General features: G+C 32.3%; 2 protein-coding genes across 3 annotated transcripts; one reads left to right on the top strand and one right to left on the bottom strand.

The window, feature by feature from the left end:
- Positions 1 to 1659: 1659 nt before the first annotated feature.
- On the bottom strand, positions 1660 to 5681 carry Morula (anaphase promoting complex subunit morula). The gene is made up of 8 exons (XM_076315772.1): positions 5335 to 5681; positions 4697 to 5129; positions 4121 to 4359; positions 3809 to 3989; positions 3486 to 3711; positions 3160 to 3344; positions 2539 to 3084; positions 1660 to 2128 (listed from the first exon to the last, which is right to left on the bottom strand). The coding sequence occupies exons 1-8, from the start codon at positions 5407 to 5409 to the stop codon at positions 1689 to 1691; spliced, it is 2325 nt and encodes a 774-aa protein (XP_076171887.1). The 5' UTR covers positions 5410 to 5681; the 3' UTR covers positions 1660 to 1688.
- Positions 5682 to 7982: 2301 nt separating this feature from the next.
- Positions 7983 to 19359, top strand: LOC143149051 (synaptic vesicle glycoprotein 2C). Of its 2 annotated transcripts, none has more exons than XM_076316069.1 (10): positions 7983 to 8050; positions 11705 to 11764; positions 11996 to 12157; positions 13209 to 13371; positions 13645 to 13766; positions 14537 to 14775; positions 15132 to 15313; positions 15723 to 16015; positions 16648 to 16935; positions 17886 to 19359. In XM_076316069.1, the coding sequence occupies exons 1-10, from the start codon at positions 8041 to 8043 to the stop codon at positions 17927 to 17929; spliced, it is 1563 nt and encodes a 520-aa protein (XP_076172184.1). In that variant the 5' UTR covers positions 7983 to 8040; the 3' UTR covers positions 17930 to 19359. The 2 variants fall into 2 exon arrangements, with proteins under 2 accessions (XP_076172184.1, XP_076172183.1); XM_076316068.1 differs by lacking the exon at positions 7983 to 8050 and adding an exon at positions 8133 to 8323.
- The last annotated feature ends 8520 nt before the right edge of the window (positions 19360 to 27879 follow it).

Here is a 27879-nt window from a genome sequence, read left to right as displayed (position 1 = left end):
TACAGGAAACAACAATTGAATAAGAGATAATAAAAGTAGAATAGTTACACACGTATTACTTGTTGATCTTACTACTTTGAAGATTGTTCCAGAAGTCCGCGAATTTCGTTTGAACTGATCTTGAAGTGTCATGGCGTCGATGACGCAACACCAGCGCCTCCAATTTCAAACGGGAACCTATAACGGAAGCAATAAATTTAAAACACATTTATCGAAGTAAATGAGGCCGTATTATAATTAAACAATATGCTAACTCGAAGTATCATACGCAAAACCGTAATTAAATCCAAAAATTCAAATCGATACGTATCTATTAATACTAGATAAAGTATGTAAAAGAAGCGCCAAGCCGTGAATTTTGTTCGCGGTACCGATTGAATTTATGATCAAAAGTATCTTAATATTGGATAATACGCGGATAGAAAGCCAACGAGAATCGTAATAGCGATAAAAAGCTATTAAATATCAATACGTAAAGGACACGCACCTCGGTGATCGCAGATTTCTCGTGCCTCGCGAATCTTTCAACAGGTGTTATCCTTTTGACTTCCCCGGGGCGAATGAACGACCCCTCGCGGAACGCGGCGTGACGTAGCCAATTAGGCAGTGAGTGGGGGAAAGTCCTACCAACCATCGAAACTTACATTCCTAGAAGAGAGGACAAACATTATTGACATCGTACTTCGAATAACATTGCGTTGTCAGCGTCGAGGATTACTCAGGTAGGAAAGTTATAAAAGTAACACGTAAAATTATCATGAAAATGTTTCGTTTCACAACGATTTATTTTCACTGTGCGTTTCAGGTGCGAACTCAGAATAATTTCTTAAGATATAGGACTGAATGTAATAATGTTTTGTACAAAAAATTTTTATAGCGCACAACATTCGACATTCAATGGATGTAATTCCTAGAAACACCGCTCTCAAACAATAAGGTCGCTATAAAACCATTGATGTTTTCCGAGGTTGGTATTTCAGATCGTGATACATCAACTCCTTGGTAAGGTGAGACATCTATTCTATATCTTGTTAGCGGTAGTATTGACTATAGATCGGATAGAGGTCTGTATTATTAGTAGGTAGCGATATTCTAAATTTGTTCGTAATATATTAGTACTGAAACAATAATTTTATATAACAAGTATAGGGATCAATTCAAATAAGGTAACTGGCGAAAATCAAAAGCATAATGGAAAGGTTCAAACAACCAAAACCTATTTATATAGATATAATTAAATGTTTTAATTGAGTGCTACAATTTAATTAAAAGTGTTAAAGTAGATATGTTGGTAGTTGTATGCCAAAGAAAAATGCAATTAAATTAATAATTGATTTGTTACTAAAGTTGATAGAAATTTAATCATAATATATCTCAAATATAGACAGTTGTTAAAGTTACAATTGATGGTTATGAATGTACAGTTTGTATACTGGACATTATCCTATAGTGAAAGGTGTGGGTGATAAATATAATATTAACATATTAACATTATTAGTTTTACGTTTAGTTCTATTAATTTATGTAAAACCAATAACTATGGAATATAATGATTTTTGTTTCAAAAATCAACAGATATTGAGTATTAACACATTACAACAGTAGGAGGATGAAAAAACGATCAATGAAAAGTAGCAAGGATAACACTGTACAGTAAAATAAACAACAATAGAAAATATATTAGAACTTTATGATTTTGGCAGACGATATAAACCACCTGAAAATAACAACTGATGTTCCCTAACTTTTCTATCAAGAAATTGTCTCAATTCGGGCAAACCACATTCCATTGCTCCAGGACCTTGTGATGCAAACATTTTGAGCATTTGATGGATTCTTTCTAAAGGCATTGAATCTAAATTGGTCAACATTCCAACAATATAGGACCAAAATACTTGTAATTCCTCCTCCCTTTGATCACTCGCAGATGCCATTGCACTTTCAACTTCTTCTTCTTCAACAATATCTGAGAGGGATCTGTTTTTTGTTGTGCTTTCTTCTTGTAATACAAAAACATCGTTAGAACTTTCTTTTAGAAGACCTTGTGAAACCCAAAAAGTTATTTTTCTTCGAAGTACAGTTGCAGGAGCATGCATTACTTCTGCAAGTTCTTCTAAAGTCCACTCTTCTACAAAAACCATTTAAAGACTAAATGTATATTGTTAAGGAATATGTACAGTATGAGTCATGTATGATTTTAATAAAGAGATGTTTCAAATTGTGATTCAGAAATACAAAATTTAAATTCTTTGTTTTAATAAAAGCTTAATAAACTATTAGAATAGTCCAACAATGAAATCATTGAACATACTTCCTTTTAAAAGTTTTCAACAAAATTATAATGTAGTTGAATTTGTCTCATTGCTCTTTTCTTGTGTACAAGCTTTTATTTCCTTTAAATATTTCAAAATGAAATTAAGGAGATATTTTAATTCTGGTTTTACGAAATCACTGTATATCTTGTATTGTTGAAACAATTGTGTCATATTGGATATCTTAAATTGTAAAAGAATTTATATAAATTATAATATTTCTTACTTTTATCTTGAAAATGTAGGATTATTGTAGCATGTATTGGTGTGACATTTATATCTAACTTTCTATCCTTTAATTCAATCTCTAATGTAACGTTCCCAAGATGAGGTTTCCAACAAAGTGTTCTGTTCCCTTTTAAAGTTTCAAATGCGTTTACATATTTATGTAATTGATTTTGCACAAATTTAGGTAATTCTAATTTCCAGTTTTCTTTAAATGGTGGCCAAAATTGTGCTGACAATATTAAAGCAGATGTAGGAAATTGCTCTTTCTTTAAAATATAACTAGTGTCAGATTGTATGTGTCCATCTATTCTTTTAGAATCATATACATCTTTTAACATAACTTCACAATAATGAAGTTGATTTTCTCCAAAACGTCTTTTCAATAATTCTAAGTGCCGAATTTCTCGTTCAGTATGGTAATTTAACTGAGATAGTAATCTGTCTGCTAATAATGTGCGATATTCGTTTACAAATAAATCCTGACTTCCATATATATTTACTAACATTGATATTATATCTGACATTCTCCGTTGGGCTGATTTTGCTGAAAAAAAGAAATAGATTAAAATTTATTATTATGACATCTAAAATATATAATTTGTTTCATATTTAAATATACCAGGATCAGCATCAACAGGATCAGGCATCCATTTATCCCAATTTTCATTTTCTTCATCAACAGAACAATCATCCAACTGTAAAGATTCGCCTTTAACTAATTCATCTGCTAGATCACTTGGTGAATCATCGAGCAAATCACTCACAACACAACGTACTGTATCTTCTCTAGATCTCAAATAAACTCTAGATGAAATGAAATTCATAAATATATTCTACAGAAATTTAATAACAACTTAAAATAAGTTATTTCCTGCAAATTTTTAATGATAAAACAAATATAATTTTATTGTGAACTAATAGTTATTTAATACTAATAGTAATTACTTGATAGGTTCTGTTATCGTTTCGAGAAGAACTCCTGTAGGATCTAATTGTCTTAATGCTCTTATCGCTGCAATATAAGCTGTTAATATATCTGGTGTATTTACACCTGGATGCAATAAACGTGTTTTTAGAGCTTCCTGTAAACTTTCTACTAAAACTTTTCGCAAGTCAGTCCGTTGCAAACAAATGTGTAAATCATCAATTGCTGGCTGAGAATCAGGATATTCTAAACATAAGAATATCTGTTATACATAGTATATCTATACATAATAGATGTATTATATCATGTACATAAGCTTTGCATTTAATATATAAAAGAATACCTATTATAATATCAAAGAGTTGTTCAATTCTAAATCTTGTATATGTTTCATATAAAAAATGAGATAATTTTTGTTTAAATTTCTCTATAGTATTACGAGTTTCATCACTTAAAGATGCAGTCTTTGAAAAACCACCAGAATAGACTCTTATTAACCAACTCATAACAACTGTTTCAAGCCACTATAAAATCAAATATTATAATTAATGACCATTTGTCATCTAAAGTTATGATAAATACAATTTCCAATAAGTAATATTCATATTAACATAAACACGTTTGAAAGAGTACAATATATATAATAAAATCTTACATTTTCCAATGTTTCTAACTGTGATACATCAAATGTTTTATCACATGATTGATTTACATGACTTTTGATATATATATGAATCAATGATGTGAGAACATTACCCACTAGCCTTTCCAATAGTTCTAATTCGATTAATTTTCTGTTTGTTGCATGAAACATAATTACTATCATTTGACAGCAACATTTTTCCACTTCCTGGTAGCAGCCTAAGCATTTAAGACAATCACTACCAGTAGTTCCTACAAAAAACATCATATTATATCTCAATTACCAGTTTTGCATGTTAAAATTATACAGTGTATGTAAAAAGTTAGAAGATAGAAAATATTTCAATGATCACAGCATCATTTAAAGATACAAATTTATGGCATGTGTTAAAATAAGTAGTAGACATATTCTACAAATGTATGCATACACTGTATAATAAATTCTATTTCTAGAAATATAATAAATTTTATTTCATTCATTTTCTGAATTAAAGTAAATTATTCACATATATGATACAAGATTACATAAATAAAAATCAAATTAATAAAATTAAAAAGAATATAAGGATTAAATTTTAATATTAATTACCATGTGTAGAATTATCTGTACAACAAAATACATTAAACGCAATTTTATAAAATTGCTTTAGTATATGCTCATAATGGAGTGGCAATTGACTTAATAATGTAGATCGTACAATCAATTTAAATTGACTGAATATATCATTTCCCTCTGATGAATGAACTAATTCATGTTGTTTAAGATATTCTAATTTTTTTAATAGTGGTAAAAATTCTGTTACATGTATATATAATTCATCTACTGCACATTTAAACCGTTCAAAACCTTTTTGTCCATCTACAGTAGTCATAAATTTTTTCCAAAACACTGGGGCTACATTTTGTCGAATGTATACCTCTATATGATAAATAACCATATCCATAACTAAATGTGTTAAGTTTAGCGCCTTTATTTCATTAATTATTTTCGTAAATTCTTCGTCTGTACATTCATTGTGAAGCTTAAAAAAGAGAAATATTATGTTACCTTAGTGTAAGAATGATATAAAAATAAATGTTTTAAACCTATTTTAATTACTTTCTGATATAATAAGTTACATAGAGGTAACAATTCATATAATTATAAAAAATCAGTAAGTTATTATTAAAAATAATTCATAAAATGTTTGTAGGATTTGAGTAAATATTTACAAAATATAATCAAACCTTTTCGTTTAAAATAGGAAATGCATACTCTAATCGAGAGAAAATATCGGTTGTACTGTGGTCAAATGTAGCCATATTAGTTACAAATAAAGTAATTCTTAAAGAATTAAAAATTTTACGACAAAATTATGTCAAACACTTGCTGACATTGTCATAAATCTGAAACCATCAGAAATAGAGGTTAGTTACCACTAACCCAATTTTACGACACTGAATACTACAAAATCCGTCACAAATAGCGCTGATGTCGATGCAATAATCTGATAATTACACACTAATCAGGGCTCGCATATCCGTGAGCTTGAAAGAAGGTGAGTTGAGAAAGAAAGTGAATGTGAAGCTTTCTCTTTAAACTTGAACAAACTGAAGTTAGATTTTCAGATAGATGGCATGATCGTCCATCGTTTCTGTTTGGAGTCAAGCTGCGTTCTAAGTTTCCTAACTGAACATCGTACAATGATAAATCCAACCGACCGATTAATACGACAAAAAAGAAACGAAGGATTAGTACCTTTTAAGAACCCTTGATCACGTTTAGCTATTAAAGAAAAAAATTGGTTCGAATATTATTAATATAATTGTATCTAAATAGCTTCATGGATTTCAATAAAACTTTATATTTGAAATAATCAAATATCTTGATTTCAAAATCTGATTAGATTTTGAGTATAATCAATCTATAGATAATAATGGTTACCCTTGTAGTTTTTTGATTATTTTGCTAAAAAGTTTAAGTATAACTAGAGATACTGTTAAACATATTTATGGAAGTAACATCGACAAAAATAGTTTTAATTCTTATCGCTCTCAGCGCTCAAGTCTTATACCTTTCTGAATCGATAACAATGAACGTGACACTGAAATGGTAAAGAGACGTCAGAGCTTCGTGACACGAAAAGCATTACCTGTAATATCTAATTCATTTCTAATAGACAACTGTAAACATAGATCGCGTTACAAACCACTGATACTATTCGAGGTCGGTATTTTAGATCGTGTGACTCAGTGAGGTGTAGACATCTTCGTTTAAGTATGGTGATTCTAGGTACTCTCTTCAACTGAAAAACTGAAGTCGATAAAAATACTACATGTAGAAAGCTTAACAGATAAATGATCAAACAAAACTAGAAACTTTTATATCTTTTCTTTTGACTTATAATTTATTTTCGAGTATCTTTGCATCTACGTCTATAAAATTACTATAGTATTTAATGAAGAATATCTTCTCAGTTACGACTATAAAATCATTATAATATTATATATATGTATACTATAGTATCATTAGCTTGAAGTGCATACTGTGAAAATGTACTCAAGCTTTCTTAAATATAAAAGTAACGCAAGTGAAGGTGTGACAGTTGAATTGAATATCGATTCATTCCTAATTCTTCGGGTCAACGAGCCTAATTACAAAGAACCGCACCCAGAACAAACACCGTTATCAATGCTTGCATTTGCATTAAATGGTGTACCTGTATATTGCAAGATGTTAATTGCACAGGACTAACGTGGGAGTCTAGTAATACGTCAAACGTATCACTTAATTCCAATGGAAATGATTTTTCTAAAATTTTACATAATTTTGAAAATTGGTATCTTTTTAGCCATATCTAACAAAATTTAATATTTTATAATAATTAATCGAGCATCTCGTTTCAATCAAACCAATGAGTCGAACCTTTTATGTATGCTAACTTTTTGTTCCTCTATTAACAAACTCTATATTGGAACTTGAATATAATGATGATAACAATATACATCAACATTTTGAAGTATTTGAGGGTTTAGAAAATAAGTTCAGATAGTACGAGACGCAAAAGGAATGTAATTTTACTGAATTACATTTACTAAAAAATGTCGTGTAATTAAATAGCCAAGAAAATTTGAAACCCAAGGTTTAAGGTTTAAGTTTATCATTTATGATTCTTATTATATACATACAATACTTATAGTTTTTTTAAAAAAATTATGTGTTCATTAACTAAACGTTCGTACCCATCAATTAACTTGGATAATCGAGATTCTACTCTATATTACATTAAGTTGTTCGGAAAGTCATTTCGTTTTTTTTTTTTTTATGAAAATGAAACACGATTTTTTTAGAGTGTGTAAACATTTTATCAAATTATATATTCTCCATTTTGGAAAACGAAATGACTTTCCAAACAACCCAATAATATTATATAATATTAGAAAATTATGATATATTAACAATGATTGAACGCAACATTAATTAGATACAATTATTGATTATATTTCTCTATTTTATAATATCACAATATCTTCTTAGCATCAACAAGCAAGTCAGTCACCATGTAATATTGCGACCGGAAGTAGCTTCTCTCTTTCAATTCGAGCAATGTTAATTTTTCGGGCTGCGTTGACCAAGTATTTTTTATTCATTGTCAGTTTAGTGACTTCTATACCCTCTCTAAGTCCTTTTTCTCAACGCCCCACGCATAGACCAATTACTAAGGCGCACATAATAATCGCACTTCTCCGAATCGAACGTTGTTACGCGCACCCAGCGATCAACAAAGGTTGCCGCGTGGTCTCGCGCGTTTGCAAGTAGTTCCTCGCTCGAATTCGAAAACTCGAAACGTCTTTACTCGTCACAGAACTCGGAACAAACAAAGACTGTGGAATGCGTCAATCCGCGTTACGGATGTGCGCACGAGGAATCGGTTCACCACGCGGATTTTACCAATGGAAACAGGTAGGGAGGAAATTTTCGCCATCGAGGGATCGTGCTCTCATTCGTTCCTGGCCGATCGTACAAGCACGTGACAATACTTAAAGCGACGCGAGCGTTGATAGCGTAGACGTTTTCCGTGTCGATCGCGGCGTTAATCAAACAGAGGTTTCTGTCCACTTTACGTGATCAGTACTCGTCTGGAGTTTGACAGAGAGAGGACAGTGTGTTCTTGGAGCTGTCATCTAGAGGACATCGCGATGGTGAACCAGATCGCCTCTCTATCGTTTTCAGTGGGTCAGTACGATGCATTTTTATGACAATGATGATTTCTATAGTGTCTTCATTGCACTCGACATTGATTTTTTCGACAATTGAGACGATTAATTAAGACAATTTTTTAGGCAAGAGAAACAAAATATAGAATATTGTAGGTAAACGCTGTGTATTTTATATTGTAGTATACCGAAGTAATGGAAAACGTAATTAAAAGTTCATAGATGTTGATCAGAATTAACAGTAGGCGCGTAAAATAATAATAAGGAGAATAATAGTAATAATAGTGATAATAATAATAATGACGATTATGATGATGATGATAAATAATATGTCGGTTAATGAGAAAAATTATTTAAATTAAATTTAACCTGACATTTCAACCCTTGCATGAACCCTCTACGAGGAATACGTGGTTAGTGAATATAAATACAAAAGTAAAATAATAATAAAATGTTTGCTCTTCAATCGTAACAAGCATCGTTTTATAATACATTTTTGATATTATATTTTAGTCTTCTTCAGTATAACAAATTGTGAACTTATATATGATGTATTATTTAACCCTTTGCACTCGAAAGACGACTCTCGGTCGCCATAAATTTAGCACAGTAAACTCGCATCATATTGTGCCGTGAAAATTGCAAGACTTTGCATTTTAATATTATATCTCGCAAAACGTAAAAATGTACGAAATATCAAGCCAGGAAAGTTATACTCGAAATTATGTGTAATTTTTGTTTCAAGAAATTTAATTGAAGAATATACATTTTCAACCGCGTTAGCAAAGAAAGTTTGCATTTTGATTATCAACAATGAACATTTATTTGAATAAAGCAGTTTAAATAATCAAGAAGTTTAAAAGTGAATATGTCTTCTTTTTATAAGGAAGTAATTCACATAATTGCAGGCAGAGTTTAATGTTTATCTGTCGAAATTTTGCGATGTTTTATAGTATTCGATAGTTTCAGTTACGATCAACACCTTACAAATTATCCAGTAGAATTAGACAATTTTATTTTACAAGAACACCGAGAACATAATGTATCGAATGCAATAACGTATGCAGTTTTCATTTATATATTTTTTTCAGTAGAAAAGAAAAATATTTTTCGAGGAGAAATATAAATGTAACAAGTATTTCACCATTGATACATTTATTAATTAATGTTTGGCAAATTAAACTTATTAATTAGTCAGCTATTTTGAATCTAAAGATAGTTTCGGTAATTTTAAATCAACACTGTTTAGTTCGCTTCGAATATTTCAAACTGCATTCGCAAAAAACGCACTTTGTTACATTTGTCGTAAACGAATAAAAATGTTACGTATCAGCAAATACACTAATATTAATGAAAAATATGCAAGAACGTGCTTGCCTGTTTCCTTCTTACGTCAGTGATTGCAGTTGCGTACCGTTACTAAACAGTATAATAATAATCAAAGCAAAACAATTTCAACCACAATATCACATTTATGTAGAATGATTTCGATTAGTACGTTTTGGTTGTCGACTTTCAACGTCAACGATTAATTTACGAACGTCATTGCGTCATTGTTGATGTAAAATTATCAGAATTTATTCCCTGTCTTGTTCCTTATGTTATAGGATTTACGAAAATCAATTATTTTGTCAGATCAGGTTACCGTTTATTATTCGCCCACTATTTTAAATACTTCTGTAAACTGGAACTGTTTTAATATGTACAAAATTGAATTTCATTTATTGCAAGGCATTTTTTAATTATTCGATGCCCCAAACATTTTTTTTCATAAATAACAATATTCCAGAAACAGAGAAATGAATACAGTATCACGGTACAATATTAGACAAATACATATTTCTAAACATTTATAACACAATTCTAATTATTCAAGTTCGTTTAATTTGTGGCAATAACAATTTTCCAACAATTGAAGTGTTCTGCTTCGAGAAATGTGATTTCTAGCGCGTACAATTTCCCGAAAAGTACAATTGGTTTCTTTTAAAATTTCACAGAATGCGACATCTGTCTCTGCGTGTCTGTGTAGATCAAAGATCAAGAAGATCATTATTACCGAACTCGCGATAATTACTTCCTTCCATCATCGTTGACATAATTTCGTCTACCAGGTCGATCGTTCTGTTCGTTGGCGTGTTTGTTGAAAGAATACGCACGACTGATCTGCAGGTGCATCGCCATATACTTGAATGCGAATACAATTGCATAATAGATCCCGGCGAAATGTCAAAATACAATTGTTCTTTTAATTACCGTTTCATTTACCACTTCGTGTGTACAAATGGTCGATTAACGACTCGTCCTTGGTTATGTTCTTACAGTTTTTTCATTTTCAAGATCATTCATAAATCGTTGAAAAGGTAATTAATTAAAAATTTGACCGCTACATTCCTACGAGGAAAAAGTTGTTTCGAATTTTGTCCTCTATAAAGTATCCAAAAATCATCGAAATCGGTGGACAGGCCAAACTTATAAATAATTATTTTTTAAAATTTTATTGAAATATCTATTATAAATCGAAAGTTGTGCCCACTGTGTATCGTAGCTTTAGGTAGAAAAAGTACATATATATATAGTGAAGAGCAAATGATACCAATCCAAATGAGTTCTGTAGAAAATGCTAATTTTCACATTTTAAATTTCTAAAAATTATCTAAAAACTGAGAACTTATTATTTACATTTGACTGTTACAAACCATATTATATATAATTATATAATAATCTGTTTAGAGAGAAAAAGATTATCCTTTGTAATTAATTACTTTCTCCATATTCTGGTCCTCAGTTTTTTGAGTACCCAAAGTTATCTCAATCTACTATAAAGACAAATTTAATGGACTTCACCTACCGTGCATTTACCATCAATTGCTGGTGTCACTATCTTGATTGTGCTAATAGTAATTAAAAGCGACCCGATAGAACATCAAGAAGAGTATTATATTCCACGTATGGAAAATTCTTACAAAATTCTTACGCTTAGAATATTTGTCACAATACTTGTTACCTCATCATTTAAGTATAGCAGACATAAATAATCATACTGCAATTTACTGCAAAATATTAAAAGACTTACGAACAATATATGATTCGCATCGCATTCATCAAAATGAACGTTTAGTTAATAGTAAATTATAATATTTTACGTGACATACATACGTACTTATATCGTTACTAAATTATTTAATTAAAAAGTTATTAATCGGACGAAGTTTAATGAATGGATCGTAATTATTTGATAACGTTTATATAAGATCGTAGTGTATGCAACCTTGCTCCGAAAAAGCCTAATTTAATCAAATCTAACCATAATGATAAATTTCTTTTTGTAAATATTTCATTAACTACATATTGTGTGAATATTGTATTAGTAGCTGTATTGTATATACGTAATTTTTTTTAGAAAACAATCATGTTTGCAAGGATGGAACTGCAGACTTCGAGAAAGCTATCAAACTTTGTGGTAAGGAATTATGAAAAAATTCTTGAAATTACATTTATATGCAGTTATAAATTATCATTTGGATAATTTCTCTCTGTATCAATGATAACACAAATTACTTATGAACAGTAATAAATTATTTCACTTAAATATATGTTACGTTATATTGATTAATTTTATAATAATTTTTAATTAATTTGATAGTTTCTAATTAACGATAATCTTATTACTGATTAAATTTATTATGTCAAGGATACGGAAGATTTCACTACAGTTTCCTACTATTGTGCGGTGCGATGTTTGTTTGCGTTGGTTGTCAAAATGGCATAAACGCATATATTTTACCATCTGCAGAGTGTGATCTCAAATTGTCATCCGAACAGAAAGGTCTCCTGAATGTTGCCTTTCTTATAGGTAAGAAAAGTTTTATCATAAATTGTTCGTCAGTGTTTAAGAAATATAATTAAACCTTTTGCATTTTAAATATAATGAATTTACTTAGAACGATCGATAATAATCTGTCATAAATTATGGTAAAGAATTTAACTTGCTTACATACAACGACCCAGACCGATTAGTCTCATTTAAACCTTTACATGCAATTATTTCCTGAATTATTGGTTTTTTAAACAAATGTTTTTACGCCTAAAAAATTAAACAGAACTATTTGACACTAGTGTGCATGACAGAACTTGTGTAACCATAGAAAAAACTGTGTCTGGAAAAAGTTTTTAAATAAAACCTCGAAAACGGTCAGGTCAGTTCCATCGTAACGTACTATGTTTCAATCAACATGCACATTCATTGCAACTTTATTAGACACGTTCGATAGCACTTATTTCATTAGCAAAATTGAAGAACAGTTTTTATATAACGTCCTACTTGTTGCTCACATGATTAACGTCGATTAACTTTACTGTTAATATCACTGTTCACCAAAGACAGACACCATAAACTTACTTTCCCAAAAGTAAAGGCAATAAATGTACATTTTTTCCATTTCTTTTATATGAAAATACAATTTTACTTTTGGGGAATGAAATAGAATTTTTTATTATACTTTTGTGGAGTTGTCATCATTAATTTATGACGTATGGAAAATTCGACACGTAGTAGACGTATACATATATATCATGTTAAAGATATGAAAAATCGTTGAATTGCAGCAAAATATAAAACTTTAAAGTACTCCAACTATGATACTAGTGCCAAATAGTTTTTGAAAAAATTTTTTTTGTTTCTTTGCGATACTTAACATTTGTATTCCATTTATCACACATTTAAACGGTCTTAAATGAACACTGTAAACTACCAAAAAAAATTTGTCACTATTTCTAATACTTTCTCAGAAAGTAACTTGTATCGTGTTACATGATATACGCTGTATTATTATTGTTCTCTTCTCTGTATTTCTTTTTCAAATCGTATTTTGTTATCTAATCGATACTCTGACTTTTTTCATTAGGAGGAGTAATTAGTGCTCTCTTCTGGGGAGTTTTCGCAGATGCCTATGGCAGAAGGTACATTCTTCTCCTAACTATGATGTGTGACAGTATTTTGTCAATTGGAGGAAGTCTATCCCAAAGCTTTAAAATTCTGCTGATTTTTAGAGCACTTAGTGGATTTTTGTAAGTATTCCATTAGTCGACTTTTGAATCACGAATGTTACTCTCTACATGTTATATATTCTAGAAATCAGAAAACAATAATAATTGACACGCGCTGAGAAAGTTGAAATAAATATACTTATAGTTTTCAATGTTATCGAGAGTATAATTCATACAATTGATATATATATATATATAACGACAAATGTTTCTTCTTCAACACATACCAGAAATTGTTATATTCGAACTCTAGCCGTTGTTGTTTCTTTATGTTTTACAAATTATTTATTGTAGCATTGGTGCTCCCGGCTCGCTCATCTATACCTATCTTGGTGAATTCCATACAGAGAAACACAGGGTAAAGTCCATTTGTTACGTCGGATTCTTTTGGACACTTTCCTGGTTAATAATACCTGGTAAGGTTTAATAACTTTTACAACGAACCGAGTCATCACACTCACTCACATTTCTGCTTGTCTGACCATATATTCGTAGTTGTCTGACCACACACCCGCATTTTCTACTTGTCTGACCATACACTATCTACTTGTCTGACCACGCACTATCTACTTGTCTGACCACACGACCGCAATTCCACTTGTCTGGCCATACACTCGCATTTCTGCTTGTCTGACCATACACCTGCAATTCCACTTGTCTGACCTTACACTCGATCATACTTCAGCGACTCTTGCCCCTCTAATTTCATTCTAGAGCTTTCTTTTACAGACCATCAAACATCTTCCAAGGTTTGACTGGTCCAATCATCACCTGTCGATTTAATTGTAAACAACACTCAAACGGTTTTAGGAATCTGGACACTTTTTTTTTTATTTAAAAGTAGAAACTTGGGAGATCACAATTATTGTCAACCTTATTAGTTTTCCTGCTTCTGTATTTCTTGTCGATTTTGTACTTTACAAACTGGGAGCTCACGATTAATTGAAACGATTGTATAAACTAAAATAAACGTATACGTCACAATACTTTTCGATAAAAAGGTGTGGTTTAAGTATTCCGTCGAATAAGATAAATTTAGTCGTTTAATTAGAGAAATATAAAGAGCAACAAGGTAGATTTATATCGATCGAATAACTTGTGTTAGCGAACATATTTTTTATTTTAAGTACAGTTTATTTTTGATTTTCAAGACATGTAAAAATAACAATTACTGTCCTTTCTCTAGGATTGGCTTGGATAATCATACCACTGCCAATATCCTTTCAATTCCACGGCATTCTGTACAATTCTTGGCGACTTTTCTTGGCCATTATTGGAATACCAACGTTAATGGTCACTGTGATAGCCACCAGGTTTCCTGAGAGTCCTAAATTTCTAATTTCTCAAGGTAAAACTAAAGAAGCATTGGCGATTTTACGAAAAATCTATGCTGCGAACACAGGTCACCACGAGGATGAATACCCTGTAAGTAACAATAATCATTTCTCGTTATTGTAATATGTATGTGCATATGAATCTATGTACAGGAATCTCTGGAATTCCGAATTAAATTTCATCGAGAGAAATTACTATTATTAAACAATTTTTCCAACAACAACGCGAAGGTTTCGTATAACATATATTTATTTGTTTGAATCGTAACAGGGAATACGAAACGATTACTATGATTTAAGTTCCAGATCTTTTTATTTACAAATTAGAAAATATTAAAGATCAAAGAATACCAGGTTAATACCATAAACACGAAAAAAATAGATTCCTCTTTATTAACAAATTAAAGATATAACATGATAATTAATCATCGTACGTTTTTTATTTAGGTAAAGGTATTATTACCCGATGATGCTATGAATATTATTAACAATGACAGAACCCTCTCTGGATCGAGTGTATTAACAGAATTACTAAAAAATATTTGGCAACAAATGCGTTCCATCTCATCACCGCCACTTCTTCAATACGCACTTCTCAGTTGGACCATTTATTTCACAAACATGTTTGGGTAAGATTTTCGTAAAATATACTGTGTGAGACAGAGAGAGGGGGGAGAATAATTGTCTTTTATTGGAAAGTTTCATTTTTTGCTATATTTGGAGTGTCTACAAACAATTACAAAAGCCTCAAATATTCTATAATGTGAAAAAGATATTTATTACAAAGTCACTTTGTCTTATATTTCTAATTTCGAAAAAAATTACGAAAGGTTCAACAACCTGGAAGAAAAGCACTGCGTGTTCTTCTACCAAAATAGAGTCAAATGTTTAACAAAGATAACTTCGAACACGTACGTTTAATAATTTCAAGGTTATCGAAGTTCGTGCTCGTCTAAGAATTTATTGTTAACGCGTAATTTAATTTTCTCGTTTCAATTGCATCGATCGGTTAACCGAATAAAATTGCTTATTTTTCAGGTATTACGGTTTAAGTTTGTGGCTGCCAGAGTTGTTCAATCGTTTCGAGAACTATCACAACATACACCCGAACCGAACCGTGAGCGTTTGCAGATTAATGCACGAAGCCAATTTGCAAAATGTTTCGACACCTCCGCCGAACATTTTAATCGAGTCGACAAGTATCAACGAGTGTAGACCTAACATGGACAAAATGGTGTTTATTAATTCGTTGACCATCAATGCATTCTGTTTGCTCGGCAACATCGCGTCTGGTTATCTGGCGAACCGTGTAGGCCGGCGAACAATACCAGGTAAATTTAAATATATAAAAATTCGAAGAAATCGTGAACAAAAAAACAGTGTTCAAAAATGGACAGTTTTGATACATGTTAGAAAAGACATGTCTTTTTTATATTGAAAAATCTTTACACATTGGATAAAAAGAAATTGTTGAAGAAGATACGTTCCATTGGAAAATGACTCGAGTCATATTTGTTTCTCGATTGTCTTGTCAATTGTTTGATCTTCCTAGGTTTCGATAGTGTTTCCTTCTGCAAAACAAACCTTTTTCAAATAGTACTATAAATCGATTTTTCTCACTGTTCCAACAACGAATAAGGACAGTAATTGATTTATTTAGAGAAAAATGTATCAAAGTACAATTGTAATCGTATATATGTATATAAAACACATAATCGATCAAATGGGGTGTACCTGGAAGTAGGTATACAAGAAACGTTCGTAAACCTAATGTTAAGAGTTGTCTTGCCCTGATCATAGGAATACCGCGTGACAGAAAAAAATGATCGCGATTCGAGCAAAAATATTACCAATGGTTTACTTAATAAAGAATAGAAAGCCTCGTCAACTTTGTACTCGATTCTTCGATCGATCGAATGTTTGTTCACGTTGTAACGATAACTGAGCTCGTTTTACATTTCAGTGACAACCATGCTGTTGGCTGGCATCTTTGGTTTCGGGATTTACTTCGTCAGGTCCTCGTTACAAATACTGATGGTAACCTGCATGTTCTCGTTAACTATAGTTACTGCGAATTTCGTAATGGGGAGTATCGTGGTCGATATATTTCCAACGCACGTGGCCGCTGTCGCGATGTGTATGATGACATTTTTTGGCAGAATCGGTGCAATCGCTAGCAACTTGGCTTTTGGAATGTTGCTCGACATTAGCTGCGAGGTACCGATTTTCTTGGTCGGCAGTTTAGTGATCCGTAAGTGTAAAATGTTATTTGTATAACGTTCTGTAAAAGTGATGCATTTTCTCAAAATCAGAATCCAAACAAACTATATCAGCTTATATGTGCTTACACATACGTGTAGATATTATATATATTTGTTGCATTTTGCAACAAATCATTTAACCCTCCATCAATCGACGTTTCTATCGATTCCAAGTAATTATGATCGATATAGACCCGACTTAACCTTTTTTTTTTTATTTGGGTCGATCAGATAGATAATTGGTTCCAAAATACTCAATTTCCGGCTTTAACTAATTAATAATCATGGTTCCTGAATAACCGATGATACGTTATGATAATTGCAATTACAAAGTAATAAATTACTGCTTCGATTATTATAATTATCGAAAAATAAATAATTATTCTGATGAATATAATAGCCAATAATCCGGTGATATGATAATCATTGCTGTTTGAAATACTTGTGATTACGATAATTATAATTAGCACCTTAAATCTAACATCAATATAAATAAATTTATAAATTTACAAACGAAAAAGAAATTCTGCTTATAAAGTCTATTGTGTACTTTAAATTTTTGTAGATAGTAGATTATTCGTGCGGAATATTAATATTTTTGAATTCTCATTTTTGCTGCGTATCGTATTATTAAATTGGCAATAGTCATCGATGTTTCGTGGAAATTTCTAGTATTGTTTTTAGGTAGATGTTTTCGAAGACATCTAATTATATAACGAAGTTATCATTGGTGTAAAGATTCGATTGATTTATGTTCCATTTTATGTTACACTGTATTTGTTTTTCTAGAAATATATACTGTACAATGCTTAGTTGAAAATATTATACTTTAAATATTATAACTCGAATTAAAGAAAAGTATAAGAGTATTTCATGTAGCATTTTGCAAAAATTGTTTGCAATACAATTATCAATTAAATAATTAGTCAATTATTTGCAGTTGGGGGGTTACTGGCACTCATGCTTCCAAGGAAAACGTATTGACAGGCAACGATGTGAAAAAGAATGCCAAGAAGAAATAATTATCGTCGATCGTTCTATACAATTTTCACACAGATCTTAAACGTTGTTCGTCTTCAAAATAATTTCTACAAAACGTTTGTTAGATCGATATATTTCAAAATACGAGCCAAGAACAAAGCCGTTTTCTATTACCTGTTTTTCATTTACCTAACTATATTAATATTATTTGAATAAATATTTAGATAATTACGTTTAAAACGTCGGGTAAAATATCATTAAACTATCTTTCGTTCCTCTATAACTTAACATAATGTACGAATGTTGTGTGTATAAATATTTAAAGAAAACAATCTCTACTGTGCCGTATCATTCAATTACACGTGCAACGTTTCGATCATTTGTGTAATTACTGTAGATCAGATACGTATGATATTTTCTCGATCGCATCATTTATGCATACCGTAGTAACAGTATACTTTTCGTTTGTATTCTATTATGACATTATCTATTCAAAATGCGAAAAGTGACAAGAAGAGAAAGTAGCGAACTACTTAGACCCACTTGTAAGTAACGAAATACACATCACTGTATACAATTTTAGAATTTTACATATAGTATTTTCATTATGTGGTAAGTGTGGATACCTCGCAAACAGATCTCGTATTTCTTCTACGTTCGATCGATCTCTTTCACAAATCCGTTATACAGCTAAGTGTGACCAGATTTACATACTAATATTCAAATATAAGTTTCAGAATATTGCAGCATTTCGATAAAGAACAATATTACGATAAACTAAATGTCTTATAACAGTATGTAAAGACTTCTTGCAAAGTTTTAATCCATTATTCATACATTTGCGATCGAAGCAATCGATAAAATTTTTGTCCAAGATAAAGATGCAACTTTATTACCCACTATTAGAAATTCTATTTATATTTATTAAAAAAAAAAATTAAAAAATAAGAGTAACGTTAATTTATTCTAAAATCTATGCCAGTAAATTGAAAAGAAAAATCCAAATTAAAAACAAAAATTAATTTTTCCTATTTTATTATTCATATTATATTATAAATTCACTCGAGTTTTGGAGTTTTCAATTGTTATTTCTGTGATGTCTGATACGAATAAGTGTAACTTATAGATACTTTTCTTCTCATCCCCTTTGTTTTGCACGGAATTATTTAAAAATTATTCCAATGCAAGATGTCTAGTGTCAATTTTATATTGTTAGTTCATGTAGAACATCGAATATTTTGAAGTTTGCGTACTTAGTGTTTTGAGTGCGGGATGTTAATTTTGTGTGCATGCGAATACAATGTACTGTATTTATAAAAATACACCATATAAATCGCACTGTAACAATGCAAATGTGAATACGTTATGTGAGAAACTAAACAAATATACACATAAAATATTCAAATTAAATTGTTGATCGTTTAATGCTACACTCTACGGAATAAATTATTTTGGAAACGACAATCACTTATCCTTTTACCCATCAGAACAGACGGCGATCGACCATTCCGACCAGATACACGACCGGCTGTAGGAAATTTGATTCCTTCGATCTCTGCGGTTTAGTAATTTCGTTTGTAAGGTATGACGAGGGAGATCGATGGAACTTTGATTCCATCTATCTCTCTCAGGGTCTCCGCTCGCAGCAACCTCCACGTGGTGAGACCTGGTAATCGGCATTACTCGCGATGTATTATTACTCGTCGCGAGTAATGCCGAGCTAATTGGCTGCGAACTTAGAATACTTATTTAAGATATAAGAACAAATAGAAAAGAACATTTTTGTAATGCGAATGAAAGTATGAATAGATTGATGAAGCGAAAGAGTGTGATTGTATCTCGATTGTATTGAAGTATTTCAATAAATTCATTTTATGTAAGAACAGAAACTTTCTTTTTACCCATGATATCCATCCATTTCTTAAACCGATATTATCACATTAGTAAAACTATACCTCCTCGAGTTGCATGTGTTCGTGATGCCAAAGTCTCGAAATCGACGAAACATTTCAGCAAAAGTTCAGAAATTTATTCGAAAATCCCGCTAAATATCAGTGGCGCGGAAATTCCAGGAATTTGACGTCATTTCTAAGAACACGTAGAATTGTGCCACCTCCTTGGCTGTCGTGTTCTCCTGATAACGAAGTCTGAATTTCGGGCAAATATTTTAGAAAATTTCAGATTTTTGGAGTTTTGGTACCAGGAGAATATGATATGCGAGGAAGTGGCACGATTTCGCGGATTCTCAGAAATGACGTCAAATTCCAAGAATTTCCGCGAATTCAGATTTTGCGGGATTTTTGAACGAATTTCTGAAGGTTTGCTAAAATTATTCGTCGATTTCGAGACTTTGGTATCAGGAGAACATGATGTACAAGGAGGTATTCTTATTTCGCGGATTCTTGGAAATGACGTCAAATTCCTGGAATTTCCGCGAATTGAAATTTTCGAGAGTTTTGAATGAATTTCTGAACTTTTGCTGAAATTTTTCGAGATTTTGGAACCTTGGTATCAGGAGAACATGATAGTCTAGGAGGTATTCTTATTTCACGGATTCTTGGAAATGACGTCAAATTCCTGGAATTGCCGCGAATTGAAATTTTCGAGAGTTTTGAATGAATTTCTGAACTTTTGCTGAAATTTTTCGAGATTTTGGAACCTTGGTATCAGGAGAACATGATAGTCTAGGAGGTATTCCTTTTTTCGCGGACTCTTGGAAATGACGTCATTTAATTGTGGATGAAATAATTCATAGCAATGCAGGAAAGGTAGAGGAAAGTTGTAATTAAAAGACACAGGAGTTTTTGAATATGTTCGGTTTATTTAATGAACATACATACTTTTCGGCATACAATGATATTTCTACTATCATCGTCATACAAGTATCAAACAATCTTAGCCGCCTCAAAAATTTTTTAATGTTACAATATAAAATTAATTCTTATATACTAAGTAACTAATCTCAGTACATTGCCGATTAGGTCGGCATTATTTACAATGGACAGTGTTTGCATGTACAAGAAGGTTTCAAACATGTTACTTAAGGTTAGAGAACACGGGAAGTAATGATAGCTTATGCAGTAAAATAACTTTACATTTGTTTCATTCTTATAATTCAAACGATAAAACTATTCTAAATTCGCAGCCAATTAGCTCGGCACTACTGGCGGCGAGTAATACTACGTCGCGAGTAATGCCGATTACCAGGTCTCACCACGTGGAGGTTGCTGCGAGCGGAGACCCGGAGAGAGATAGATGGAATCAAAGTTCCATCGATCTCCCTCGACACGCGATACAAACGAAGATACTAAACCAAAGAGATGGAAGGAATCAATGTTCCTTCGATCTCCTCGTTTAGTTCTGCCAAGCAATTACATTATGGAAAAATTAGGCAAAATTGGGAAAGACGCGACACGAACCGTGCAGTTGGTCCTACTAGGTCTATCCCGTTTCCCCTCCGTGGTTCCGATTCCAGAGAAAACGAACGACGCCTACCACTCCCCTAGAGGAGTGCCCCGTTTCTCCATCTTTACGACGAGAGGGTCTTATTTTGGAGGCTTTCGCAGGGACCGGCAAAAATGCCTGCTCCTGTGCTCGCAACATGCCCCCTCTGGAAGCGGACACACCGGAAGAGACGGCGATAGACCGTTCGGACTACTTACACGGCCGGCCACTTGCTTGTACAAGAAGCAGTGGTGACCGGACCGAGGAACGAGGAAGCGAGCAAAATTAAGCTAAAGATTGGATAATTGCTTGGCAGATCACAGCCACAAAACTAACTTATTCTAACTGCAGAGATAGAAGGAATCAATGTTCCTTCGATCTCCTCGTTTAATTCTGCCGAGCAATTACATTATGGAAAAATTAGGCAAAATTGGAATAGACGCGACACGAACCGTAGAGTTGTTCCTACTAGGTCGGTCCCGTTTCCCCTCAGTGGGCCCGATTAAAGAGGAAATGCACGACGCCGTCCACTCATATAGAGTGCCCCGTTTCTCCCAACTCCGCGTCAGGAACCACGCAAAGCGTGGACCTGACTCACGAAGGATGACAAAGAGAGGGTCTTGTGGCACAGGGCTTCCACAGGGACCGATGCGAACACCTGCCCCTGTGTTCGCAGCATGTTCTCTCTGGAAGCGGACGCACCAGAAGAGACGGCGATCGAGCGTTCGGTCCACCTCCACGGCCGGTCACTTGCTTATCCAACAAGCAGAGGTGGCCGGACTGAGATACGAGCAAGCGAGCAAAAAGAAGCTAAAGATTGGATAATTGCTCGGCAGATCACAGATATTCGTACATGGTGACCTTAAAACTAACTTAGTCTATACTTAGAATTAACAGTTCCGCGGAGAATGCAATACATCAGTCCTCTTCGTTCTTCGTTCTTCGTTTTCCGATACATCTAAGAGAATGTATCTAATTGTAAGAGAAACCTAAGAGAAACCTAAAGTCAAGGCATAATAGAAAATAAAAATGAATTTGGTTAGTGGAAAAAAATAAACATGTAAAAACAAGTAGAAATTAAAATCAGAGAACAAATGAAATGAATTAGACAAAGAAACAATTAAAAAAAAAAAGAAAGGATTGAGAGAGTGGTCGCCAGTACTGACCACCGCCTACCGGCGGCCAGTACCGGTTACCAAGGTGGGGGGTGCCCCTTCCGTAAACCTAAAACGAAGAGATCCGTCCACCCCGGAGGCTCCAGGAAGAATGAAATTTTAAACAACCGGGGGCTCCTTATATACCCTCCGCAAGGTCACTTACCAGTGACTTACCGTTACTTCCATTGTCTTTGTTCGATCTAATCGAATATTTCAACAAACTGATGGCTTTTTAGCCATTATTTATACTAGAACATTGTTAATAATTGTTTAATCTACGGTCCTACGACGGTTGTTAATAAATATGATAAATAAACATCAAGATATTGCGAAATCTTCGAAGGCGAACGGTTTCGGTGAATGTTTGTTCATTTCAGCGATTGTTACTAACATTTATGCATGTTCCCAATATTGATCGAACAATGTGCGTCTTATTTATGTATAGCAATTAATTAAGAAACTTATCGAAATTGATTTTGAATGAGACTCGACGTTAAAACATGTTTCGTAAAGTTTTAAAGCACGAAAAGTAACAATTGTTCATTAGATACATTAATTTAACATTTGTTTAATTCTTATAATTTACACAATACGCGTAGAAGTGGTATTTTTTACACAAAAGTGCCAAAATTAAATTAATCGCTGCTCTGGATAGAAAAATCATCACGATGGATACTTGCGAATCGATAATCGATACGTGTAGCCTTGAGAATGTCAGTTGGATCTCAATGAAAAATTCCTTCCCGAACAAAGAATATTTCAACGAAATGATATTTTAAGTCATTATTTATAACAGGGCATTGTTAATAATTGTTTAAGCTATGGTCCTACGGCGGTTGTTAAAAATTATGATAAATAAATATCAAGATATTTTGAAATCTGTAAAGGCGAACGCTTTCAGTAAATTTTTGTTTGTTCACGCGATTGTTCATAACATTTACGCACATTCCAAATGTTAATATTAGAATTTGCATCTTGTTCGTGCATTATAAATCATTAATAACTTTACAAATATTAATTTCGATCGAAAATCGAAAAACATAAATATAAAGTTTTACTTTAATCTTCGTTCAAATTTAATTTCTATAGGCAAATCAATTATTTACGATGTAGAAATACGATGCATTCTGCAACATAAATCTTCGAAACATGCATAAATGTTAATAAGAATCGCGTGGATAAACAAAAATTTACTGAAACCGTTCGGCTTCGAAGATTTTGCAATATCTTGACGTATATTTATCATAACTATTAAAAACCGTCGTAGGACCATAGTTTAAACAATTATTAACAATGTTCTAGTATAAATAATGGCTTAAAATATCATTTCGTTGAAATATTCCTTGTTCGCGAAGGAATTTTTCCTTGAGATCCAACTGACATTTTCAAGGCTACACGTGTTGATTATCGATTCACAAGTTTTCATCGCGATGATTTTTCTATCTAAAAAAGCGATTAATTGAATTTTGGCACTTTTGTGTAAAAAATACCACTTCTACGCGTATTGTGTAAATTATAAGAATTAAACAAATGTTAAATTAATGTATCTAATGAACAATTGTTACTTCCATGCTTAAAAACTTTACGAAACACGTTTTAACAACGAGTATCGATCAAAATCAATTTCTATAAGTTTCTTAATTAATTGCAATACATAAATAAGATGCACATTGTTCGATCAATATTGGGAGCTTGCATAAATGTTAGTAACAATCGCGGAAATGAACAAACATTCACCGAAACCGTTCGCCTTCGCAGACTTCGCAATATTTTGACGTTTATTTATCATATTTACTAACAACCGTCATTGGACCGTAGATTAAACAATTTTTGACAATGTTCCGGTATAAATAATGGCTATAAAGCCATCAATTTCTTGAAACATTTGGTTAGATCGAACAAATACAATCGAAGAAACCGTGCGATAAAATATATGAATATTTCTCTACATATCGGAATTATAGTTTGTATGTATGCAAATATATTCTGAACCCGCAATTACAAATCCCTGTAACGTGGTAATTACATGGGTTGCCATCTATTGGTGAAAGGGCTAAACTACACTTAAGGGGTGAAAACACCTGGCGGAGAAACGCTCAAGTTTGTCGAGGAATTGTTCTGATTTCCACGAATAGATGGCGCGACATGCATAATTTACCGACATTACAGATGAGTAATTCCATGTGTATGATATTCCCTACCGTGCGATAAAATAAATAAATATTTTTGTACAAACTTTTGTATGTTTCATCTTTCGAATAAATGTAAAATTAAACCTTCCACGGTATATTCTAGCCTTCCTTTATACATTAAAAAAAATCTTTAATACCTCGAAATGAAGGCTTCACGTATCGATTATCGACTAACAAGTGTTTATCACGATGATGTTTCAATATAGAAAAGCGATTAATCGAAATTCAGCACTTTTGAGTAAAAAATACAACTTCTACGCGTATTGTGTAAATTATGAGAATTGAATAAATGGTAACTTATCACACTAAATAGACAATTATTACTTCCGGTGGTATAAAATTTTACGAAACAAGTTTCTATTTTGAATCTCGATCAAAATCAATTTCTATAAGTTACTTAACCATTTATAATGCATAAATAACATACATATTGTTCGATTAATTTTGGGAACATGCATAAATGTTAGTAACAATCGCGAAAATTAACAAACATGTTCTCCAATAGATGACAACCCATAGAATTGCCACGTTACAACTGGTTGGAATTGCGCGTTCAGAATGTATTTGCATGCATACAAACAATAATTTCGATATGTAGAGGAATATTCATTTACTTTATCGCGCGGTAGGGAATGGCTTTCGAAAGGAGATACTTATCTGTAATGTCGGTAGATAATGCTTGTGGAGCCATCTATTGATGACAGTCAGAACAATTCCTCGACAAACTTGAGCGTTTCTCCGCCAGGTGTTTTCACCCCTTAAGTGTAGTTTAGCCCTTTCACCAATAGATGGCAACCCATGTAATTACCACGTTACAGGGATTTGTAATTGCGGGTTCAGAATATATTTGCATACATACAAACTATAATTCCGATATGTAGAGAAATATTCATATATTTTATCGCACGGTTTCTTCGATTGTATTTGTTCGATCTAACCAAATGTTTCAAGAAATTGATGGCTTTATAGCCATTATTTATACCGGAACATTGTCAAAAATTGTTTAATCTACGGTCCAATGACGGTTGTTAGTAAATATGATAAATAAACGTCAAAATATTGCGAAGTCTGCGAAGGCGAACGGTTTCGGTGAATGTTTGTTCATTTCCGCGATTGTTACTAACATTTATGCAAGCTCCCAATATTGATCGAACAATGTGCATCTTATTTATGTATTGCAATTAATTAAGAAACTTATAGAAATTGATTTTGATCGATACTCGTTGTTAAAACGTGTTTCGTAAAGTTTTTAAGCATGGAAGTAACAATTGTTCATTAGATACATTAATTTAACATTTGTTTAATTCTTATAATTTACACAATACGCGTAGAAGTGGTATTTTTTACACAAAAGTGCCAAAATTCAATTAATCGCTTTTTTAGATAGAAAAATCATCGCGATGAAAACTTGTGAATCGATAATCAACACGTGTAGCCTTGAAAATGTCAGTTGGATCTCAAGGAAAAATTCCTTCGCGAACAAGGAATATTTCAACGAAATGATATTTTAAGCCATTATTTATACTAGAACATTGTTAATAATTGTTTAAACTATGGTCCTACGACGGTTTTTAATAGTTATGATAAATATACGTCAAGATATTGCAAAATCTTCGAAGCCGAACGGTTTCAGTAAATTTTTGTTTATCCACGCGATTCTTATTAACATTTATGCATGTTTCGAAGATTTATGTTGCAGAATGCATCGTATTTCTACATCGTAAATAATTGATTTGCCTATAGAAATTAAATTTGAACGAAGATTAAAGTAAAACTTTATATTTATGTTTTTCGATTTTCGATCGAAATTAATATTTGTAAAGTTATTAATGATTTATAATGCACGAACAAGATGCAAATTCTAATATTAACATTTGGAATGTGCGTAAATGTTATGAACAATCGCGTGAACAAACAAAAATTTACTGAAAGCGTTCGCCTTTACAGATTTCAAAATATCTTGATATTTATTTATCATAATTTTTAACAACCGCCGTAGGACCATAGCTTAAACAATTATTAACAATGCCCTGTTATAAATAATGACTTAAAATATCATTTCGTTGAAATATTCTTTGTTCGGGAAGGAATTTTTCATTGAGATCCAACTGACATTCTCAAGGCTACACGTATCGATTATCGATTCGCAAGTATCCATCGTGATGATTTTTCTATCCAGAGCAGCGATTAATTTAATTTTGGCACTTTTGTGTAAAAAATACCACTTCTACGCGTATTGTGTAAATTATAAGAATTAAACAAATGTTAAATTAATGTATCTAATGAACAATTGTTACTTTTCGTGCTTTAAAACTTTACGAAACATGTTTTAACGTCGAGTCTCATTCAAAATCAATTTCGATAAGTTTCTTAATTAATTGCTATACATAAATAAGACGCACATTGTTCGATCAATATTGGGAACATGCATAAATGTTAGTAACAATCGCTGAAATGAACAAACATTCACCGAAACCGTTCGCCTTCGAAGATTTCGCAATATCTTGATGTTTATTTATCATATTTATTAACAACCGTCGTAGGACCGTAGATTAAACAATTATTAACAATGTTCTAGTATAAATAATGGCTAAAAAGCCATCAGTTTGTTGAAATATTCGATTAGATCGAACAAAGACAATGGAAGTAACGGTAAGTCACTGGTAAGTGACCTTGCGGAGGGTATATAAGGAGCCCCCGGTTGTTTAAAATTTCATTCTTCCTGGAGCCTCCGGGGTGGACGGATCTCTTCGTTTTAGGTTTACGGAAGGGGCACCCCCCACCTTGGTAACCGGTACTGGCCGCCGGTAGGCGGTGGTCAGTACTGGCGACCACTCTCTCAATCCTTTCTTTTTTTTTTTAATTGTTTCTTTGTCTAATTCATTTCATTTGTTCTCTGATTTTAATTTCTACTTGTTTTTACATGTTTATTTTTTTCCACTAACCAAATTCATTTTTATTTTCTATTATGCCTTGACTTTAGGTTTCTCTTAGGTTTCTCTTACAATTAGATACATTCTCTTAGATGTATCGGAAAACGAAGAACGAAGAACGAAGAGGACTGATGTATTGCATTCTCCGCGGAACTGTTAATTCTAAGTATAGACTAAGTTAGTTTTAAGGTCACCATGTACGAATATCTGTGATCTGCCGAGCAATT

Source organism: Ptiloglossa arizonensis, chromosome 7 (genome assembly GCF_051014685.1).
Source record: "Ptiloglossa arizonensis isolate GNS036 chromosome 7, iyPtiAriz1_principal, whole genome shotgun sequence".
NCBI lineage: Eukaryota > Metazoa > Arthropoda > Insecta > Hymenoptera > Colletidae > Ptiloglossa > Ptiloglossa arizonensis.
This window is presented reverse-complemented; position numbering and strand designations above follow the sequence as displayed.

Excerpts from the sequence above, each read along its gene's own strand:
- Morula (XM_076315772.1), bottom strand. The coding sequence starts at position 5,409 with ATGGCTACATTTGACCACAGTACAACCGATATTTTCTCTCGATTAGAG. Across the intron at positions 3,712-3,808 it reads ACTCTTTGATATTATAATAG|AATATCCTGATTCTCAGCCA; the intron begins GTATTCTTTTAT and ends TCTTATGTTTAG. Across the intron at positions 3,345-3,485 it reads ACGATAACAGAACCTATCAA|AGTTTATTTGAGATCTAGAG; the intron begins GTAATTACTATT and ends CATTTCATCTAG.
- LOC143149051 (XM_076316068.1), top strand. The coding sequence starts at position 8,287 with ATGGTGAACCAGATCGCCTCTCTATCGTTTTCAGTGG. Across the intron at positions 13,372-13,644 it reads AGAGCACTTAGTGGATTTTT|CATTGGTGCTCCCGGCTCGC; the intron begins GTAAGTATTCCA and ends TATTTATTGTAG. Across the intron at positions 13,767-14,536 it reads TTCCTGGTTAATAATACCTG|GATTGGCTTGGATAATCATA; the intron begins GTAAGGTTTAAT and ends TCCTTTCTCTAG.